Source organism: Platalea leucorodia (genome assembly GCF_965183815.1).
Source record: "Platalea leucorodia genome assembly, chromosome: W".
In the NCBI taxonomy this organism is placed as follows: Eukaryota; Metazoa; Chordata; class Aves; order Pelecaniformes; family Threskiornithidae; genus Platalea; species Platalea leucorodia.
In genome coordinates this window covers 4,235,513-4,252,855 of record NC_138859.1, presented here as the reverse complement: position 1 = coordinate 4,252,855, position 17,343 = coordinate 4,235,513, and the positions used below count along the sequence as shown (strand labels likewise).

Genomic DNA, 17,343 nt, shown 5'->3' with positions numbered 1-17,343 from the left:
GCATCTTCTTTAATACATTGCGTAGAGTGTTACTTACCCAAGTGTGATTAGGACCTCTTGGCATGACAAACAAGTCATAATTAGAAGCAGTTTTAAGATGGGTACGGCCATCCCGTAATTTTAAGGTTGACTTTTACGGTAGTCTGATCTGTTGGCCTGCCGTAGCTGAATCGCTAACTTGGTTTTGTCCCATTTTTGCGTCCATCTCTAGTGTTAGCTTTTCTGAGCTCAGTGTTGCAAGGGGCCAGAGACTGTACAAATCAGATACTTGCTGGTCTTCTGCCTTCTCATGGTGTTTCCAGGTGGCTTTTCAGGTCTGAATACTAGGCACAGAAAAAGAGACCCTAAATAATGGTCAAAAACATGAAAACCTAAACTTTAAATTTAAAATCTAAATTGGAGTGATTGACTAAGCGTGGGAGAAAGCAAGCAGGATGTTAAACAGTAGACGTTGGTCAATTACTTTGGACTGTTAGCCTTGGAAAACTGAATTGTTTTGTTACTTGAAATTATCTGATGTTTCCAATTTATTTGAGGGATACAATGCCTTGTGGCATTTTAAAGTCCTTTTTGAGCTTTTCTCCTTTTTTAAAATAAAAGCACTAATTCCACCTGTTCTCTATTACACTTATCTGATCTGCATGTCTTCATATGCTTTGCATTGCGAGCATCTTGGAATAAGCATGCTGTTATTGATTGATTAAATATTAATTTAATAATAAAGATGGGCCTAAACAGAAAACTTCTGATCTAGACTTTCCTCCGTGCAAAGGATCTTTGTGTCCTGTAGATTTTGGTCCAAACCACCTTGATTTAATAATACAAGTACAAATACACAAAAGCCTCACATCTTGAAGCCAGCTTCACTTTTGCCATTACAATTCTGCTCACATCAGTGCAGCTACTCCTGAACCGTACTCTTTAGACCTCTGCAGAAGCGGACTTTACCTTGGCAGGCATTTATTTCAAAGGTGGAAAAGAAATGTAGAGCGCAGGAAAAAGTTTTTGTAGAAAGGGATCGGGATCAGTGCCTAGAAGCTGAGAGACAATCAGAGAGGTGAGGTGAGGAGAAAGACGTAATGGCAATGTAAGGGGCTGTATGTGGCAGAAAGTATAGATGGAAGCGTAAAAATAAGACTCACAGAAATTTATGAGGAAGGGACCCCAAAGGATCACGTAATCCATCTCCCTTAGGTCTGCGGACACCTATCTCATCTCTCACGCAAGGCTGAGGAATTGTCTTGCATAGTCTGGTTGTCCTCTGCACGCAGAAGTGTGGAGCTGGAGAACAGTCTAACCAGATTGGTGGCCCCATAACTGAAGACATTACTTTGAATTAAGGCAAGAGGGTAGAGAAGTGTTTCTCATTTTTCCCATCAGGAAAGGAGGGCGTCGCTAGGGATGGGAGTAGCAGGTATAATGTTCATGTGTGGTTTTTGGTGCAACTGGAGTCTTTCTATTAAAAAACAAGTGAAAAATGAACAGCCAACTCCTCCTGGCCTAGGCTTGGGACCTCGTTTCATCTGACTCCTGCTCCCTTCTCTCACAGTAAATCTCTGACAAACTCAGAAAAATCTTTTGACCTACATATGTTGGTTTTCACATTTGTTAAACTGGGTTCACACTTTATGCACAGGAGTTTTGTGAAGATTAATTAGCTGCTGTTTGTGGAGTATCATATAAATACTCTGGATTATTGTAATAACCTCACTCATTTCTCACACAGTATAAAGTGTATGTTCATTTAGAATGCCTTTGTGCAATGCCTGATCCCACATTGACTATAACTGCTGGAAAAGAGTAGGAATTTTTCTCATCAGCTCCCTAATAATACACACTGACATAATAGAACAAAATTACTCCAGAGATAAATACTCAGATTATAAAGAAGTCTTCTACTGTGATACTCATTAAAATCAAGATGATGATATCAAATAAATGCAATTAATTGATTTTAATACTGACCTTCAAATATATCTGCAAAATCTGACCTCGTCCCTTTGAAAGGAAGAAATATCAAGTAAAGCCTTCTACTTTGTCGTGTTGTGGCGTTGGGTAGGGTTACTTGTCACACTTATCTCAGAGTTTGCAATGCCAAGACACACATGGGTGAGCCGAGGGGAGGATGGGAGACCCTGATCTCAGAATTTCCTAGCTTTGATGGAGCTAGAGTCAGGCCTTCACTGTAATGATAGTTTTCCAGTTCATAGTATATTTAATCTTAATATTGTTTAACTGGAGCAAAGATATTCATAATGACAGCTTCTAGGGTTTTTTTTGTTCACTTTGTGACTTTTTGGAAGCGCTTTATTTAAGCAGAATGCCACCATATCTTTATATTCTCATTAGGTTGTAGCATCATAGGATTTGCTGATAAACATAATCATACTAGATGGTAGGCATGTTCTCATGCCAAAAATTGACTGAGGCTATGAATCCAAATTCTACAGTAACCCAAACAAGACAGGATTATCTCAGTATTTGCTTTACAAGGGGTAGTTTTGAAGTGCATCCAGAGGCTGCTCACAAGATTAAAAAAAAAAAAAAAAAAGTTAGATCTCTTGATTCTATATCTGTATTTTAAGAAAGCACAAAAAGTGGATAGGAAGGTTAGTTAAGATGTAGAACCAGGAGTCAGGAGATCCGAGTCCTAGTCCCAGCTCTGCGGCAGACGTGCGATGTGATGGGGAGCAATTCCCTCCCAGTTTCTAGGCCCTGGCATCTTTGCCTGTAAAGTGGTGAGTTACACCACCTGCTGCAGAGGGGTTTTGTGAGGCAGAATTAATTGAAGTTTAAGTCCCACAGAATGGCGCTATAAAAGCGCAAAGCATATTATCTATTTCTGTGGTTCCATGTAGTGAGACTAATCAGTCCCAGGTCTTGTGGCAGGGTTTTAAAAAAACATTAATGGATTTTTTTTTTTTTCTTTTTTTTTTTTTAAACTACACCTTCTGTTGCATGTGGGACTGCTCTTTAGGGCTTCTGTCTAGTCCTGTTGAAGTCACGAGAAAGGTTGTTTTTTTTTTTTTTCTGACTCCAGCAGGATTTGATTAAGGTTTTTCTCAATCATCTGAGATGGAGGATAAACATTCTCAAAGGTGTGGAACATGCTTTCTAGTTCTAGCCATGTTTTTAAGTTGCCTCAGGTAGGTATGGAACCCGATAATATAGGCATACATAGACAAGGTGGGAGTGTGGATCAGCAATTGCTTTAGAAAGAGCTTGAGAGATGCAAGACCTTACCTGCTTTGCCCTTACCCTTTCTCACTGTCCATTGACAGCCCTCTGCAGGGGAATTTGTTCTGCCATCTCTCAACTGTATTATGGATTGTGTGAGTGCTCCCAGTCTGCTTTCCCACAAAGTCGGATAGGATTGCTCGTAGTATTGCTGAAAAATAGTTGAGATAACACAGCTGTCTTTGTACTGAAGTGAAAAAGGGGTACTTAAATGATTCATCAGCCTAACTCCTCGGCATGATGGTAATTCCCAGTAGGAGGAGCAGTAACTTTGAAAATAGCTCCCTCTAAATCCTGAAAGAGCGAGTTCTGTTTAAGGTGGCATGTTAGAGACCTCTGCAAGCATATCAGTCTGTAGATGGAAAGCTCAACTATATGAGAGAGACAATAGGAAAAAAAAAGGATAAGTCTATAGTTATATCTTAATTAATTTTATGTCTCTGCATTAAGTTAGTCAGGTTTTCTATAGCAACGCCAGAATTTTTAGTGGCAGTCCTTCAAAAGTATTTAGGTTTTCCCCCAGCGCCCTTAGATGTTGATCTATGAGATGACTGGGCCATGCTCTCTCTGCTTGGCTGGAATCAGAGTTATCTGCTAAACTCATAGCTAATGCCATCCTTAGGAAGGAACAAAGGCCAGCTAAGGAACATCAAAATTTTTAAAAATTCTGTTTTTTATTTTTTGATGTATGTATAGGTTAAGACCAAAAACTGGATAAAGGTTCTCATTTAAAAAAATGAATAAAGCTCTTCTGCAATTCTCCTGTTACCCCTAAATCAGCTTCATTTAGTGCTAAACCTTCCCTCCTCTTTGCTCCCCCCAAGTCATTTTTATTCTAATACTGCAATAAATATTAATGCCTTTCCCAGATGCAACCACTATATATATGTGTGTATATGTAATGACCTACCAAATACTTCATGCAGATGCCCAGTTGCAGCTAAAATTTGACTGGAGAAACTCTGAAAAGAGAAAGAGAGAGATGTGGTTCAACTAGAGGAAAGATAAAAATTCTTGTACATGCATCTAAATAAAACTAAATGTAAATCTGGGGTGACGGGAAGGAAAACTGTCTTAGTGCAGCATATCCACTGAGCTCCAAAGAAACTACAAACATCTTAGCACAGGCAATACATATGAATACTGCCACAATGCTTAAGTACTAAAACCCAAGGCCAGCACTTTCAAAAGTGGGATGAGGCATTACTGATGCCCAATCTGTGATATCTTAAAGGTGCACTATTTTCAGCAGCTCTGGTGCTCAGCAGTTCCAGAAAGTCAGGCACCTTTAAGTTGTCTCAAGTGGGACTCCCAAAATTGCTGTTAGTTAAATATGCTGGCTTAATACCCTAAAGCTCAGTGCGTTTGCATGCTGAATGCTGTTTATTGCAAAGCAATCGGTGAGGGATGAGAATGCTCTGCGTCTTGTAGGAGGCAGACGGCTCGGAGAGAAAGGAGAGTTTTGTTTTCTGTGTATTTTTAATGGACAATACATCTGTTGGTATGAATCAGCACAGATCTAATTGAAATCCAAGTTAATTTTCACATATGCTGCTGATTTATGTTTGCGGAGGATCGGAACCCTAATTTTCTGGAGACGTTTAGCAGAAAATATAAATTTAGTTCATTGCCATGCAACGTTGCCGAGTTCAGTCACGGATACCCTTAAACATACATTTAGAATTTTTACCTTTTTGTATCTGCCTTTTTGGGGTTTGTGTAACGTGCCTTACCGTAGTGCCTTAGCTCTTCCCAAAGTCAGCTCAGCTGACACAGCGAGTTCTCTTACAGACACCTTTCTTTGCTCTGATTTTCCTCGTTCTGTAGTTCGTGTTGAGCCTTTTTCTCATCCAGATGAACAGGGATGCAAGCATTTAAAAAAATCAAAAAGGAAACTGGACGTTTTCCTGATAAATATGATCTTTTATTTTTCCTTAAAAGTAACAACTTCTTGTGGATTTTTGTTTGCAGTTATCTTCCAAAACAATCAGTTAGCCACCGGCTCATTGATTTTCATGTAAAAGTTACTTGCCTTGGTTTCATTGTATAGTTTGGTTACGTTCTGCAGTTTTTCCTTCCATAGATGGATCTCAGTAACATCAGCAGTTTATGTATCTGCAAATATTTTTTTATATCTATAAGAAGAGGGCAGGATAAAAACGAGTGTTTGTGAGTAACATTTCTGACTCAAATTCTCCTGTGAATCTTTGAGTGTGCCGGCATGCGTAGCATTTTTCCTTCTGAAAACATTCTTACAGATAAAAATCTTGCTTACCGAATCATTCAAATAAAAGAGGTCACAGCTTTTAGCACGAGGAGTCAATAAGACTTATTTGATAGAATATATTCACTCAGTGCTGCTCCTGAGTTGTGAAGTTCTGCAGGATTTTTAGTTGAGAATAGGAGGTGGTGACCAGGGCTCTGTTCACAGAAGTTGCCCTCTGACAGCCAGCACCGACCCATCTCTCCCGCTGGACCTGAATGCCAACGTGAAGAGAGACGGCAGCAGGACGCCGTACTTTCACCCTAATCTGTGCCGCAGGAAGGACCGGCGGGTTCTTTAAGTCGTAAATGAGAAGGAACGATGGAGATAGAAATAAGAGTCTGCAAAATGCACACACACAGAAAATAAATATTTTAGATATTTTTTAAAACATTTGTGAGAGACTTAAGGAAAAAAGGAGTATTTTCATTTAAAAAGCTCACTGGAAGGATGTATTTTGTGCCAGTCATTTTATGTGACATTAGCTGGGTCTTTTTTGTGGGTTCAATTGTCGTGAGGTTTTCGAAGGGTTTTGTTTGTTCAAGCAACACATAAATGGATCAGATCCTTCGATATTTCTTTGTATGTTTGGGGCAGATGGAAGAGAAATACCGCGATGTAAGTGGTGCAAAGAAAGTAGCAATAACAAGGGAGAGTGGATTTCTGCTTTATTGTCTTGTGTTAGGACTATTTTGGTTGTTGTTGTTGGTAAACCCTAGGAAATACACATCTTTCTCCTTTAAAGTTCTAATTCAAGGCATGAATGTGTGAGTTCTGAAGGGACTTAGGGACTGCGGTAAAAAATCGTTGTCATAGTAACAGAAAGGGAAATAGGCCTGGCTCACCTGGGACTTTAACTTACTGCAAAAGCGGATTTTTTTTTTTTAAGGAAAGCACTCAGCAAGAGAAATAAATAAATAAATTGTTCTTTGTATTCTAAATCAATTCTTCAACTATTTATTTTTTCTTATAGGCAAGGCTTTTTCCTTCTAAATCTATCTTAAAGTCTCTGATTATTTTTTTATTTTCATTATTGCAGTTAAACCCATTTTGTCCGACAAACAAAAATGAAAAGAATCACAGAAAATATTTTCACTTGTGATAGGGGATGCCAAAAAAATTTCTTGCCTTTTAGGTCTGAATTTTGAATACATGCTTGTTTTCTTTTTATTCCAACAACTATAATTTTTCATATAGTTTCTTTACCTCTGAAAATCACAAACTGAAACAGATGAATCAAATAAAAAAGGGATGACTCCTCTCCTCCCTGGATTTGACACAAAATTTTGTGGAAAAGCTTATGGAAAAACGCCTGCTTAGTATTTCTAAACTGTAAAATCTATATGCTCCAGTGCATAGTGTTGGGTAAGCCAATCGAGCATGCTGAAGATTCAACTTGTGTACATGACAAGCTAAACTCTACAGAATAATAACACATAAAGATAGGCATATGTGACAGGGCAAAAATAATTGGCACAAGAACTTTGTACAATGTTAATAGGTTTATCTGCTTGGACAGCACGAGCTGCCGTGTATTACTTCAGGTTGTGTTTTTGTTATCCTCTCTCAAAATCTATGTAAGATTATAATCTGGACTCTTGGCAGTTCTGCTTCTCTGCCTTAGTTACTGAAATCTTAATAACTAAAACCATCGTTATGATGAAATCTCATCAGCTTCTTCTGGGAGCTGTATTTGTTTCTATGTTTTTGCATACATTCTAAGTAGTTTCAAGGCTTATCTGCCTCAGAGTTGCCCTGTTGGTTTTTGTAGTTTTTACAGTAACATCATCCTTCTGTATTGTTTCACGGAAAATCCCTTCAGACAGTGAAAGAAAGACCTCATATGCAAGGGGGAGATAAAGAAAGAGACTAAAATCGTGTGGTCAAACATGCTCTGAGGAAACTGGCATAAATCAGAGTAGATCCATTGACTTATACCAGCTAGCAGCCCAGCTCTGGGTGGATTACAGTCACATTGGTGGTACTTTACCTGATTTTTTTTTTTTTTTAACTTCTGTTTGTTACGGTTTGGTTATGTTTGTTTTGTTTCTGTTTTGGTAAGTTCTTACAGTCCTGGTCTACTGATACACCATCATGTAAATCACCACGATGTATACTTTAAAACAGAATGTAACAACATGTGTTTTGTAATGGTTAATAGAAGTGACGTGGTTCTTTATCTTTCCAGATTCTTCTTAAAATTTTTTCTCAAGTGCAATCAGAATTGTTTGAAAACAGCAGGAAACCCAAGAGATATGAGACGGTTCCAGGTAAGTCTTGCAAGGCTCAGCATTAACCTGTCTGCTTTTTTTCTTCTTTTCCTTTTCTCTCTCCTCTCTTCTCTCTCCTACATTGTTCATAATAAATATGATAACCGTATATGATAAGCCATATCAGATCTTGTTAAAGTTTTTCTCCATTTGCTATGTTTAAACCTTTTTTTCCCCTTTTTTCCTCTTTTTCCACTCTGAATCCCCAAGGGGAAGTGATGTACTGTACCAACCAGCAGTGGATATTTGATTTGACACCCTCGGGCAAAGCACTCACACATACAGCTGCCCACAGCAGGGATCATGTTTGTGATACTTAGATGCCTCAGAATTTTTCAAAGTAGCTCTGTACATGGTACACAAGCAGTCTCCTCATTTCCCTCCACTCTCTATCTCTTTCCATCTCTTTTGCCTTTTAACTCTCTCATGCCCTCCCTTTCAGCTCTTTAAAAAAGCAGCCAAAATAGTGATGGTCACTTTAAGATCTCACGCAGCAAAGCAACAAGACCCATGGGAGGATGACCCAGCTGCTTTGCAGTGAAATCTGCCACTGGTTTCATCATAGCTGTCGCTGATGTATTGTGAATACCAGCTAATAAAAACACAGAAGGAGGTGAAGTGTGTCACTGGTGAAGAGGAAGGCAGACGCAGTCCCCCATCTTTCGTACCTTAACCTTTCAAGGAACTATGTTTAATAAATAAGTATTTTACCTGTAACTTAGCCCTCACAAAAGCGTAAACGGCGTGCTCAGGCCTTTTACATCCTGGCTGCACTGTCACGTCTCTGTGCGGTGTGAAAAGTGGCACGGCAGAGAACGCTGTAGAAAAGTGGTGCTAGAACTAACTCTGGTGCAATTGAGAGTGAGGCAGCATGGCCTAGCGGAAGGGATACGAGATGACAAGTCGGATGGTTGGACTGTCCCACTAATTTGCTGGGTGACCTCTGGTGAGCCTTTTTTCGTTTCTCTTAGTATGTATTTCTACCTCTCCAAATGGGGTTGCTCACCTTGGTAAAACTTTGTGGTCTTGACTCAGGAGAGCCTTTGAGAAAGTGCATGCATGCTTTGCTAGCCAGAGCCTCTGAAATTCACTGATGAAAAGGGCTGTACTTGCAAATGCTGTTACTGCTTGTTGCCCTTATTATTGTACCTTCACTGTGTCACGTCCGTGATACAAAGAGGATTTTAGCTTACTGGGGGATGTGTGATTTCCTTGTAGACCCGCAAGACTTGTAGTGGGAAGGTGACAGCCTTAGGTTGGGCAATTCATGTTCCATTGCTTGGGCACTTGCATCAGTTTCCTCATTTATAAATGAAGTTAAAACTCCACAGGAGTTTACAGAGTTGTTTAAAACTTTCCACCAAAACGTGTTTTCACAGACAAGTGATTTTTTTTTTTTTTTTTAACTTTTACTAGCAATGAAAAATTCACAGGAGGTATATTTTTATTAAAAACCAAAAAGTTCAACTTTTAAGAGAAATACTGCAAAACAAAAGCTTCTGAAAGCTTGAAAATTTTAAAGAAATGTAGGCAAAATTACAAGTTATTAATTTTTTGTTTTGAGCAGAAATAAATTTAAAGAAAAATTCAGGACCAACTTGATTTTTTTTTCACTAGTGGTTTAAAGAGACTGCAGTGGCTTCTTCATTCTGTGTTTTTAGAGATGATAAGACATGAGGAAAAAAGAGGGGCTCATTGTTAGGAAGTTTATACTGATATTTTTTTTTCAAGTGGCAATTTCCATAAAGAAGAAACACCAATTATATATCATCTGCCAAGAATGCAAAAAAAATCTGAGTAAAGGAAAACTCAATTTATAGCATGTAAACAGATCTTGTTAGCTCTTAGAGCCAGCTAGAATAGCTGATTGTGGAATGTAATAAAACATAAATACAGACTCTCTTTTTTGTGTTTTGTTATGAGTTTGTAAAAAATCTTGCACGAGGGTATCCTGATTAGCACCCAGGGATTCTAGGCACTGCCATATTACAAATAACATCGGTTGTAACAGCCAAAATATAAACTCTGGATCCAAACACACCTGAACACTGAAGAAATTCAGATCTGATTTCAGTCTCTTGCTAGCTGCCCCCTTGCTATGGCGAGTGAAACTAAAATCCTAGATTTCAATCAGGTGCTGAACTGCAGGAGGATTTTGGATTAATTTTTTTCGGCAGAAATCTCTCTCTACTACCAGCCTTACTCTTTGTTTCACCTCTGTATCTCCACACCCAAAATGGTGAAGTTACAGAGCCTAAACAGCTTCAAATTCCCAGTGAAACATTGACCAGGGACACTGAAATGAGTCTTACAGCACCCGCATGGTCACTGATGGAATGCCTTCGTTCCGTCAGCCCATCCACCTGGCATGCCTCTTGGACATGAGAAAGTATGGCCTTGCTATTGATCTCTGTACCAAAATCAGCAGTTTATTGGAGAAGAAAATGAGCTAGGATAGACTCTTCATCTGGGTTTTCTGCCTTACAACATGCCAAGCTGGAATAATAGAGCCAAGTGAAACTCTCTGGTTTTGTTTTGCAGGGCTTACTTAAACTCCTTGTGCACTTTCGGTCCATGTGAGTTCGTACCCTTTGAGTTTCATTGTGAGATTTAAGTTCAAGATCACTAGGTTTAGCTTACTTTATGTGAAAACCAAAGATGTTGACAAGACTTTGTTTCAGAGTTACAAAAATGAACCCTTTGAGACAAATTGCAAAATGCTCGAGGTTTTGAGTGAAAGCAGGAGCTTCATTCAGGCTTGTTCAAAACTGGACGCATCAGTTGATGAGCTTTGTTCTGGGCAACAGAGGTCAGTATGTATTAAAAAAGGGTACAAAAAGTAGTTCAATTGCTAAAATTTTACACACCGGAGGTAAAAAAGCTCTGTGTTCCAAAGGAAATTAGCCATGATGAACTGTAAAGACAATAAGCAAAGACAGCTTGTTTTCTGTCTGCCTCGTTGTTTCTAAGGATAGAAGCATGACTTCCCTGAATGTAACGAAAGTTAAGAGTGTTCTTGAATGCTCCTCTCTCTCCGTCTTCCGGATCCTCCTTTTTTTTGGTTGATTTTTTGGGGTTTGTTGTGTTTTGTTATGGTTTTTGTTTTTAAATTTGGGCAAACACTTCTTTGCCTGCTGCTTGTTGAGCATAATCTGTCAGCTACCCTTCAAGTCAGAAGTGGGGAAAAAAGATAACTTCAAATATTAGTGGTGTGGTTGCACACTGTGAACATCTTCATTTTCATTTTAATTATTAAGATTTACATCAGGCAAATTAATTAATGTGCGGAATTGTTTTTTAGGTTTGAAGGGGCAGTTGTTTGTCCTACCAGTACAGGAACATGTGAGCAGAGTAAAAGCAGGGTCAAAAAGCACAGTGCAGTAGGATACTTTATTCATTTTATGATTTAATTCATTATGTTTTATTCTTGGGCCACATCTAAAACCTTTATTGGTTTTTCCTAATAAATTATTGGTACAGCTGTTGTTATTAAGGTCCTCCTCTTTCAAACTTTTCCATGCGTTTAACTTTCCTTATGCAAACAAACTTCTGCAGCGGTGCTTCGTTGACTATCTTTTAATTTGTACTTATGTTTTTCTGCAGAACCAAATATACTCATTTTCAGCAGAGTAGTGCTTGTCAGATTTCCAGGAGACATTTAAGATACTCTTTTTTTATGGTTATAAAAAGAAACCAAACAGAAGAGAGAATGCCTATATCAAAGTTCTCATTTAAATTGCTACTGAAACCTGGCACTGAAAGGGTCTCATCAAAAAACATTTTTGCTTTTTAATGGAAATTGAATGCAAGCCCAAAACTCAGGCTTTGTTGTCGAGACACAAATATAAATAAGAGACATGGAAATAGTGCTGTACAATGCATCTTATTGAGTTCTTCCAGCAGGGAAGAATGGTTACTCATGTCTGGAAAAGTGTCAAGTTAATGCTTCTGATTAGAGATGGGTGTGAAGCTACACAGTTTGGGCTTGGTTTGGCTGATAACCAAAGTTCAGGGCGTTGGGATCCAGTCTCTGAGCCTGGCCTCAGCCTCACTTCTAGATATAAGATGTAGATATTTTATAGTATAGTTGCGATATATTAAACTAAATTAAATGTTAGATTTCAGTTATATCACTCTCATTTTAAAAAAAGGGGGTGGGGAGAAAAAGGGGTGGAAAGGTTACATTAACACTGCATTGTAAATTCAATACAGCTCCAGATGCCTGAAGAGGGTTTTTTTTTTTTAGTATAATTCTTTAGTTTGGAGAGCAACACCAGCTGCTTTGTGATCACATTAACTATTTGAAATTTGCTTTGATATTAAGTAAAGCTTCAAAGATACAATGAAAATCTCTTAACTTCCTTTTTTTTTTAATCAAATACAAAGGTTTTCTACTGTTTATACCTCAGAAGTTAAAGGATGTGTGATCCTTATTTTAGTGTTCCCCCCCCCCCCCCCCAGTAGTAACATAGTTTTATTGTGAATCACTCACTACTACAATGTCTGTCAGTGGCTAAAGCAGGGAAAGGGAATCTTTCTAGAACTAATGGATATTTTCATGGTTACTTGGTGGCTGCCCAAATACGTATGCAGATCGAGTAATACATCCTTGTGAATTTAACTGAAGCAAATATTGATTATTTATCAATTAAAATATTTCTGAATAAAGATTTTCAGTGGAAAACTGAAACAAAAGGCATGCTAAAATCACCTATTCAAACCACAGCGCCGGCTGTTTGAGTTCAGCTTATCTGCAAATCTGAGTTTACATAGGTATTGTCATTGCTGTATTCTCAGTGAGTGATTCTCCCAGGAAGAGAATTAAAAAAGAAAATCTGATGCCCTCCATTTAACGAGGACTTCTCCTAGAGAACTTGATTGAAGCCCAATGATACTTAATGGTAACGACCAGTGTGTAATGGGGGACAATAATTCTGTGGAATTAAGATGAGGCACTTCAGCTAAAATGCTTCAGCTGAGACCTGGCGCTAACGCATTAGACTCCTGTTGATTGGGAATTCTGCTTCATCCACTAATACTGATTAAACAGATCCTACAGTGCCACGGTCGAGAAAATGGTACAAGGCAACAGAACATCAGTACTAACAATGGTCATCTTTGAACCAACATGCTTTTTTAGAAACAAAAAAAGAAAGGTCAGCAATTGCCCTCTGTTTTCAGCAGAAATCATGACATGGAATGTTTCCTGGCAGGTATCCCCCTCTAGGTGCTCTAGGGAGAAAGAGAAAGGAAAAATAACAAGGTGTATCCCTGGGGAGATTTCCTTCCTGACCTCGGAGTGGTTGGATCAGTTAATCATCAGGCACGTGAGCAAAGCTGGCTGTGTTTGAGAATTCACCCAGCTAGCTTCTTAATACGAAGCACTGAAGGATCTGTGTCATTCAGGAAAAAGAAAAATGGGTAAGAGTGGTGGGATAATATTGTGAGTTCGGAATGTTGTAGACTGTAAAGAAAGAAAAAGGGATAGCAAGAAAAAAAAAAACAGGGCTAAATCAAAATCCTTTTCAGACTGATGGTGAAAGAATGTGCCAGAGATCCCCACGGTCAGATTTGGATATGGATAGAGATCTCTGAACTGTTGTTAGAGAGATGAATACTACATGGACTAATGTCATTATGGGAGACTAATTTCCCAGGTATAAATTGCGCAACAAATGCAACTGGTATCAGCAGAGTCCAGAGCTATTATTGGGTGGCAGATTTCTTCATCAGATAGTGACTGACCCAACAAAAAGTGATGTTATTTTAGATTCTGTGTGAGTAAGGGAGGGACTGACTGCAACTGCAAAAGCAAAAAACACTCAAGGAGCTTAATGTGCTCAGATCTGAAAACCAAATAGCCATTGTGACAGTTGAGTTGCCAGAGTTGTGTATCGTCTATTAAAAACAAACCACAGATGAGATTCTACTCTGTCTCAGGTAAGCTTTGCCGGTAGAAAGAAGGATGCATTTGTACAATTGTACCCTACTGATTTCTTGTTTGGAATACAATATACTGGTTTAACCATCTTCAAAAGAGAATGAAAATGAAATTGGAGCAGGTGCAGGAATGGGTCATTAAGGTGACTGGGGAGCAGACAAGAGCTTGGCTTGAAGACTTCAGTGACATGCACTGAGAAGGGACATAACTGCTGTCTAAAAATATCCTAAGGTAGATCAGAATGGGAAATAACAATTCTAAAGCTAGTGTTAAGTATAAACTGATTAGGCATAAATTTGGGCTGTAAACCATAAATTCCCTAACCACCAGGACAGGTAGGCTTTGAAACAAGAGGAGTACCAAAGGCAAAAGCTTGAAAAGGTTGAAGACAATTTTCCAAAAGTAACTACATGGTTTGGTTGTCTGTAATAGCAGGAGACTAGATGTCAGTGACCCAGGCGTTATCTCCTACCCCTGTGCCCCTATAATCTTAGGAGGCCCCATTCCTGAAATGAAGGCCATGTGCTTAGTTTTTTTCTGTTAGCCTAGAGTTTGCAGCAGGCTCAGGGTCTCAGGGAGGATTTCCCAAAGAACTGAATGGAAGTTTTGAGCAGAGAGAGGCTGCTGGCATTTTTCACATTGTTTGTCTTATTCCTAATCCAACTGTGAAGCAAACACATTATATTCTAGCATCTACTCCTGTATTACTCGCTCAACCAAAACGCCTATTGACATCAATGGAAGCCCTGTCCAAGTGAAGACAGCAGGATGAGGCCTGACATCTTTTCTTCCACCCAGCTGGAAAATAGTAATAATGATGATAATTTTTTAAATCCTCATAGTAGTTATTCTTTTGAAAAGTTAAAATAACATGGTGCGGTGACTAGAGAGTTATAAGGGAAAGTGCATCAGGAATGTAATATTGTTTCCAGATGTACAATGTCATAAAGAATTTTTTCCACACTTGGAATGGTAACAGGAATTTTTTGAGAGATCATTTACACAGTGATGAGATATGTTACATGTAAGTAAATGCCTGTATGCCTGGAATGTTTGTACCATATGTCTAAATAGGTGTCTGTGAGTGATACAGCTTTTATGTATAAGATGATGTGTATTTACTTGCATATATGTGATTTGAAGAGGAGCATACTTTAGAATATAGAAATACTAATATAACGTATAGACGGAGGAGGAAAGATTGTAGTACCCAGGTAAAGGTTTGTAAAGAAATACACCACTTTGAACTGTGCACAGAAGAGAAAGAGGGGTACTGCAGCTCAGAGAGCCCGAGTTTAACGTGCTAAAGACAGTTTGACTGAATGTCATGGTAGGTGAACCCTCTTTGTGATTTTTGAGCAGGGATTACATTACAGAAATTCACCTGGGAAACAAAAATAATGTGAAGATACAGCACATGCATTTCTTCAGTACTGCTGGGGAATCATTGTTTTATGTCTGTGGCTTCATAGGTAATAACAAGACCCTTGCAGATTTGCAGAGAGAATCTTAAAGATTGCCAAAAACACTGCTTAGAAGCCTGTAACTCCCTTGCTGTTCCTAGAGATGGAACCTACGTTTGGATGGATGAAGGAGTAACACATTGCTGTGTCTATTTCTTGCTTGATCGGTTGTCCTCTGAAACTCCCAGCAGATGTGACGGGTTGATCCAGCTGTTGGGCGGCACAAAATCTTTAGTCTTTATGCTGTCTGTGTCAAATTTGGTCCTCAGCTACAATTACGAGAATCCACGGCCTACCTGACATGTTTTGATGTTCTCAGATCATTCCCTTAGGATTACATTTTGCGTTAACTACTGATTTTAGGTAAAAGACCATCAACTGAATAGGCATAGAAGCCAAATTATCATACACCAGTAGTGCCATCAGACCAGGAAAAGAAAAACACACCAAAACCATTTGCCAGTAATTTGCCAGTGCTATGGACAAATCTGAGAATTTAAATCTCCAGGGAAGTTTGCACATCACCTTTCATCGGCACTAAGTACAGGTTTAAAAAAAAAAAAAGGCCTGGAATGTTTTACGATGTTAGGAGAACAAGTGTTATTGATAAATATGTGTTCAGAAGGGCCAAAATGCATAGAAATGGTTAACAAGGTAATGGTAAGAAACGTTGACCTTGATTTGTTTAGCTAAGATGTAAAGATTTTTGAAGGTCAAAGGTGTTCTTGTGTAGTGTTTTGGAGTCTAACTGTGTCTGACCCTCTAACATTAAGCTGCTGTGGCCTGCAGTTTTGAAGAGTGAAGCAAACCAGGGGGAAAGAGAGAAGGGGGAGAGAACAGGAAATGGAGTGAGGTGTTTCAGGAAGTTGTCAGGAGTTGACTGATTGATTCCAGATGGAAAGGGTCACCCTTCATGACCCAGGAAATACTCACTGGGGGAAAGCAGTTGGCTTGTGAAAGGGAAGGCCCTGGGAGTTAGAGACCATAGTGGAATGCACATTCCTCTTCCTTTTATCCATAAAACATTGGTTTTTAATCTTCGGTATAAAACAATTGGATTGGCATCTTCATCAGGCAAGAGGGAATGACTGGAGAAAAGTGAAGAAGTTCAGTAATTTTTATGTCCATAATCTCACGTGTTCTTACTCCACATCATTGATCATGAGCTGGCTAGCAGTGTTCTAGCAAAGACAACAAAGGTCTCTGCTGAATTTCAACAGTACCCTAGAGATTACTGCAAATAAGGTCCAAAACTTTGAGAAGGTACTGGTCCAGATCTGAACTTTGCATTTTGTCCTGTCCCTGAGAATGCTGTATTTATTTACCCTAGGTCCCAGCCTGTGAAATGCCAAGTGGCTCTGACCCTCCTGTGATGAATGGGAGAGGTGACTAAAAATGGAACCACTCGTGGAGAGAGGTCTAAAAGTGCATCTTCCCTTCCTGCTGGCTCAGGGGAGAGAAGATGCTCAGCACTTATCTTCTAAACAGAGGACTGTTTCTTGCGGTTACTCATGCTACAGGGATCTCTACAGCTCTTACTGAAATGTGGCTCTTGTGTCGCGCACAACATTTACACCCAAATCGTTATTCAAACGGGGAATGTGTGTATACTTGAAGTCTGCGTATATTATAAAGATCTCATACTGAGAGCATGTGGGTGTGTGTTTATCACATAGGTACCTTGTGTATGTGAGGTCAGATATGTATATATTATATAGTGTAACTGTATATATATGATATACTTTTTATTTACATTTGGTTACAATTTAAACACTTGTCGTAAATATTTCAGACACTGGAATAATTCAGGTCTATTCCCCTGTTACCATAGTGTGCTCTGTGCTGGCCAGTGAGAGATTAAAATTTATTTCCATTGTTTAACGGAAAATAATGAAGTGCATCTGAGTGGGTTCAGCTATGTCATGCGGGAAACGTTCACTTTGGATAGGAGTCTCACTCCACCCAAATGTGCAATGATGAAATCAGTTGGCACACAAAAGCAACACATTTTGTGACAAGAATTCTTGAGGAATATAAGAGTACAGTATGACAAGAGCCTTTTGGAATGAATTAAACTTGTCTCAAGAAAGAAAGTATTCTTTAAGCTAGCATAATCCTGTAAGAGGGCAAGGTTACTCCTGCTATATGCTGAATATAATTTTATCAACA

The 17,343-nt window shown here is 38.9% G+C and overlaps 1 protein-coding gene across 1 annotated transcript in view; it reads left to right on the top strand.

Moving 5' to 3' along the window:
- Nucleotides 1-17,343, top strand: part of LOC309601575 (transcription factor COE2) — a 144,508-nt gene that overhangs the window by 100,276 nt on the left and 26,889 nt on the right. Inside the window, exon 7 of the mRNA XM_082334663.1 lies at nucleotides 7,689-7,770. Coding sequence (XP_082190789.1) covers nucleotides 7,689-7,770 — 82 coding nt within the window. The remainder of the gene's footprint in view (nucleotides 1-7,688; nucleotides 7,771-17,343) is intronic.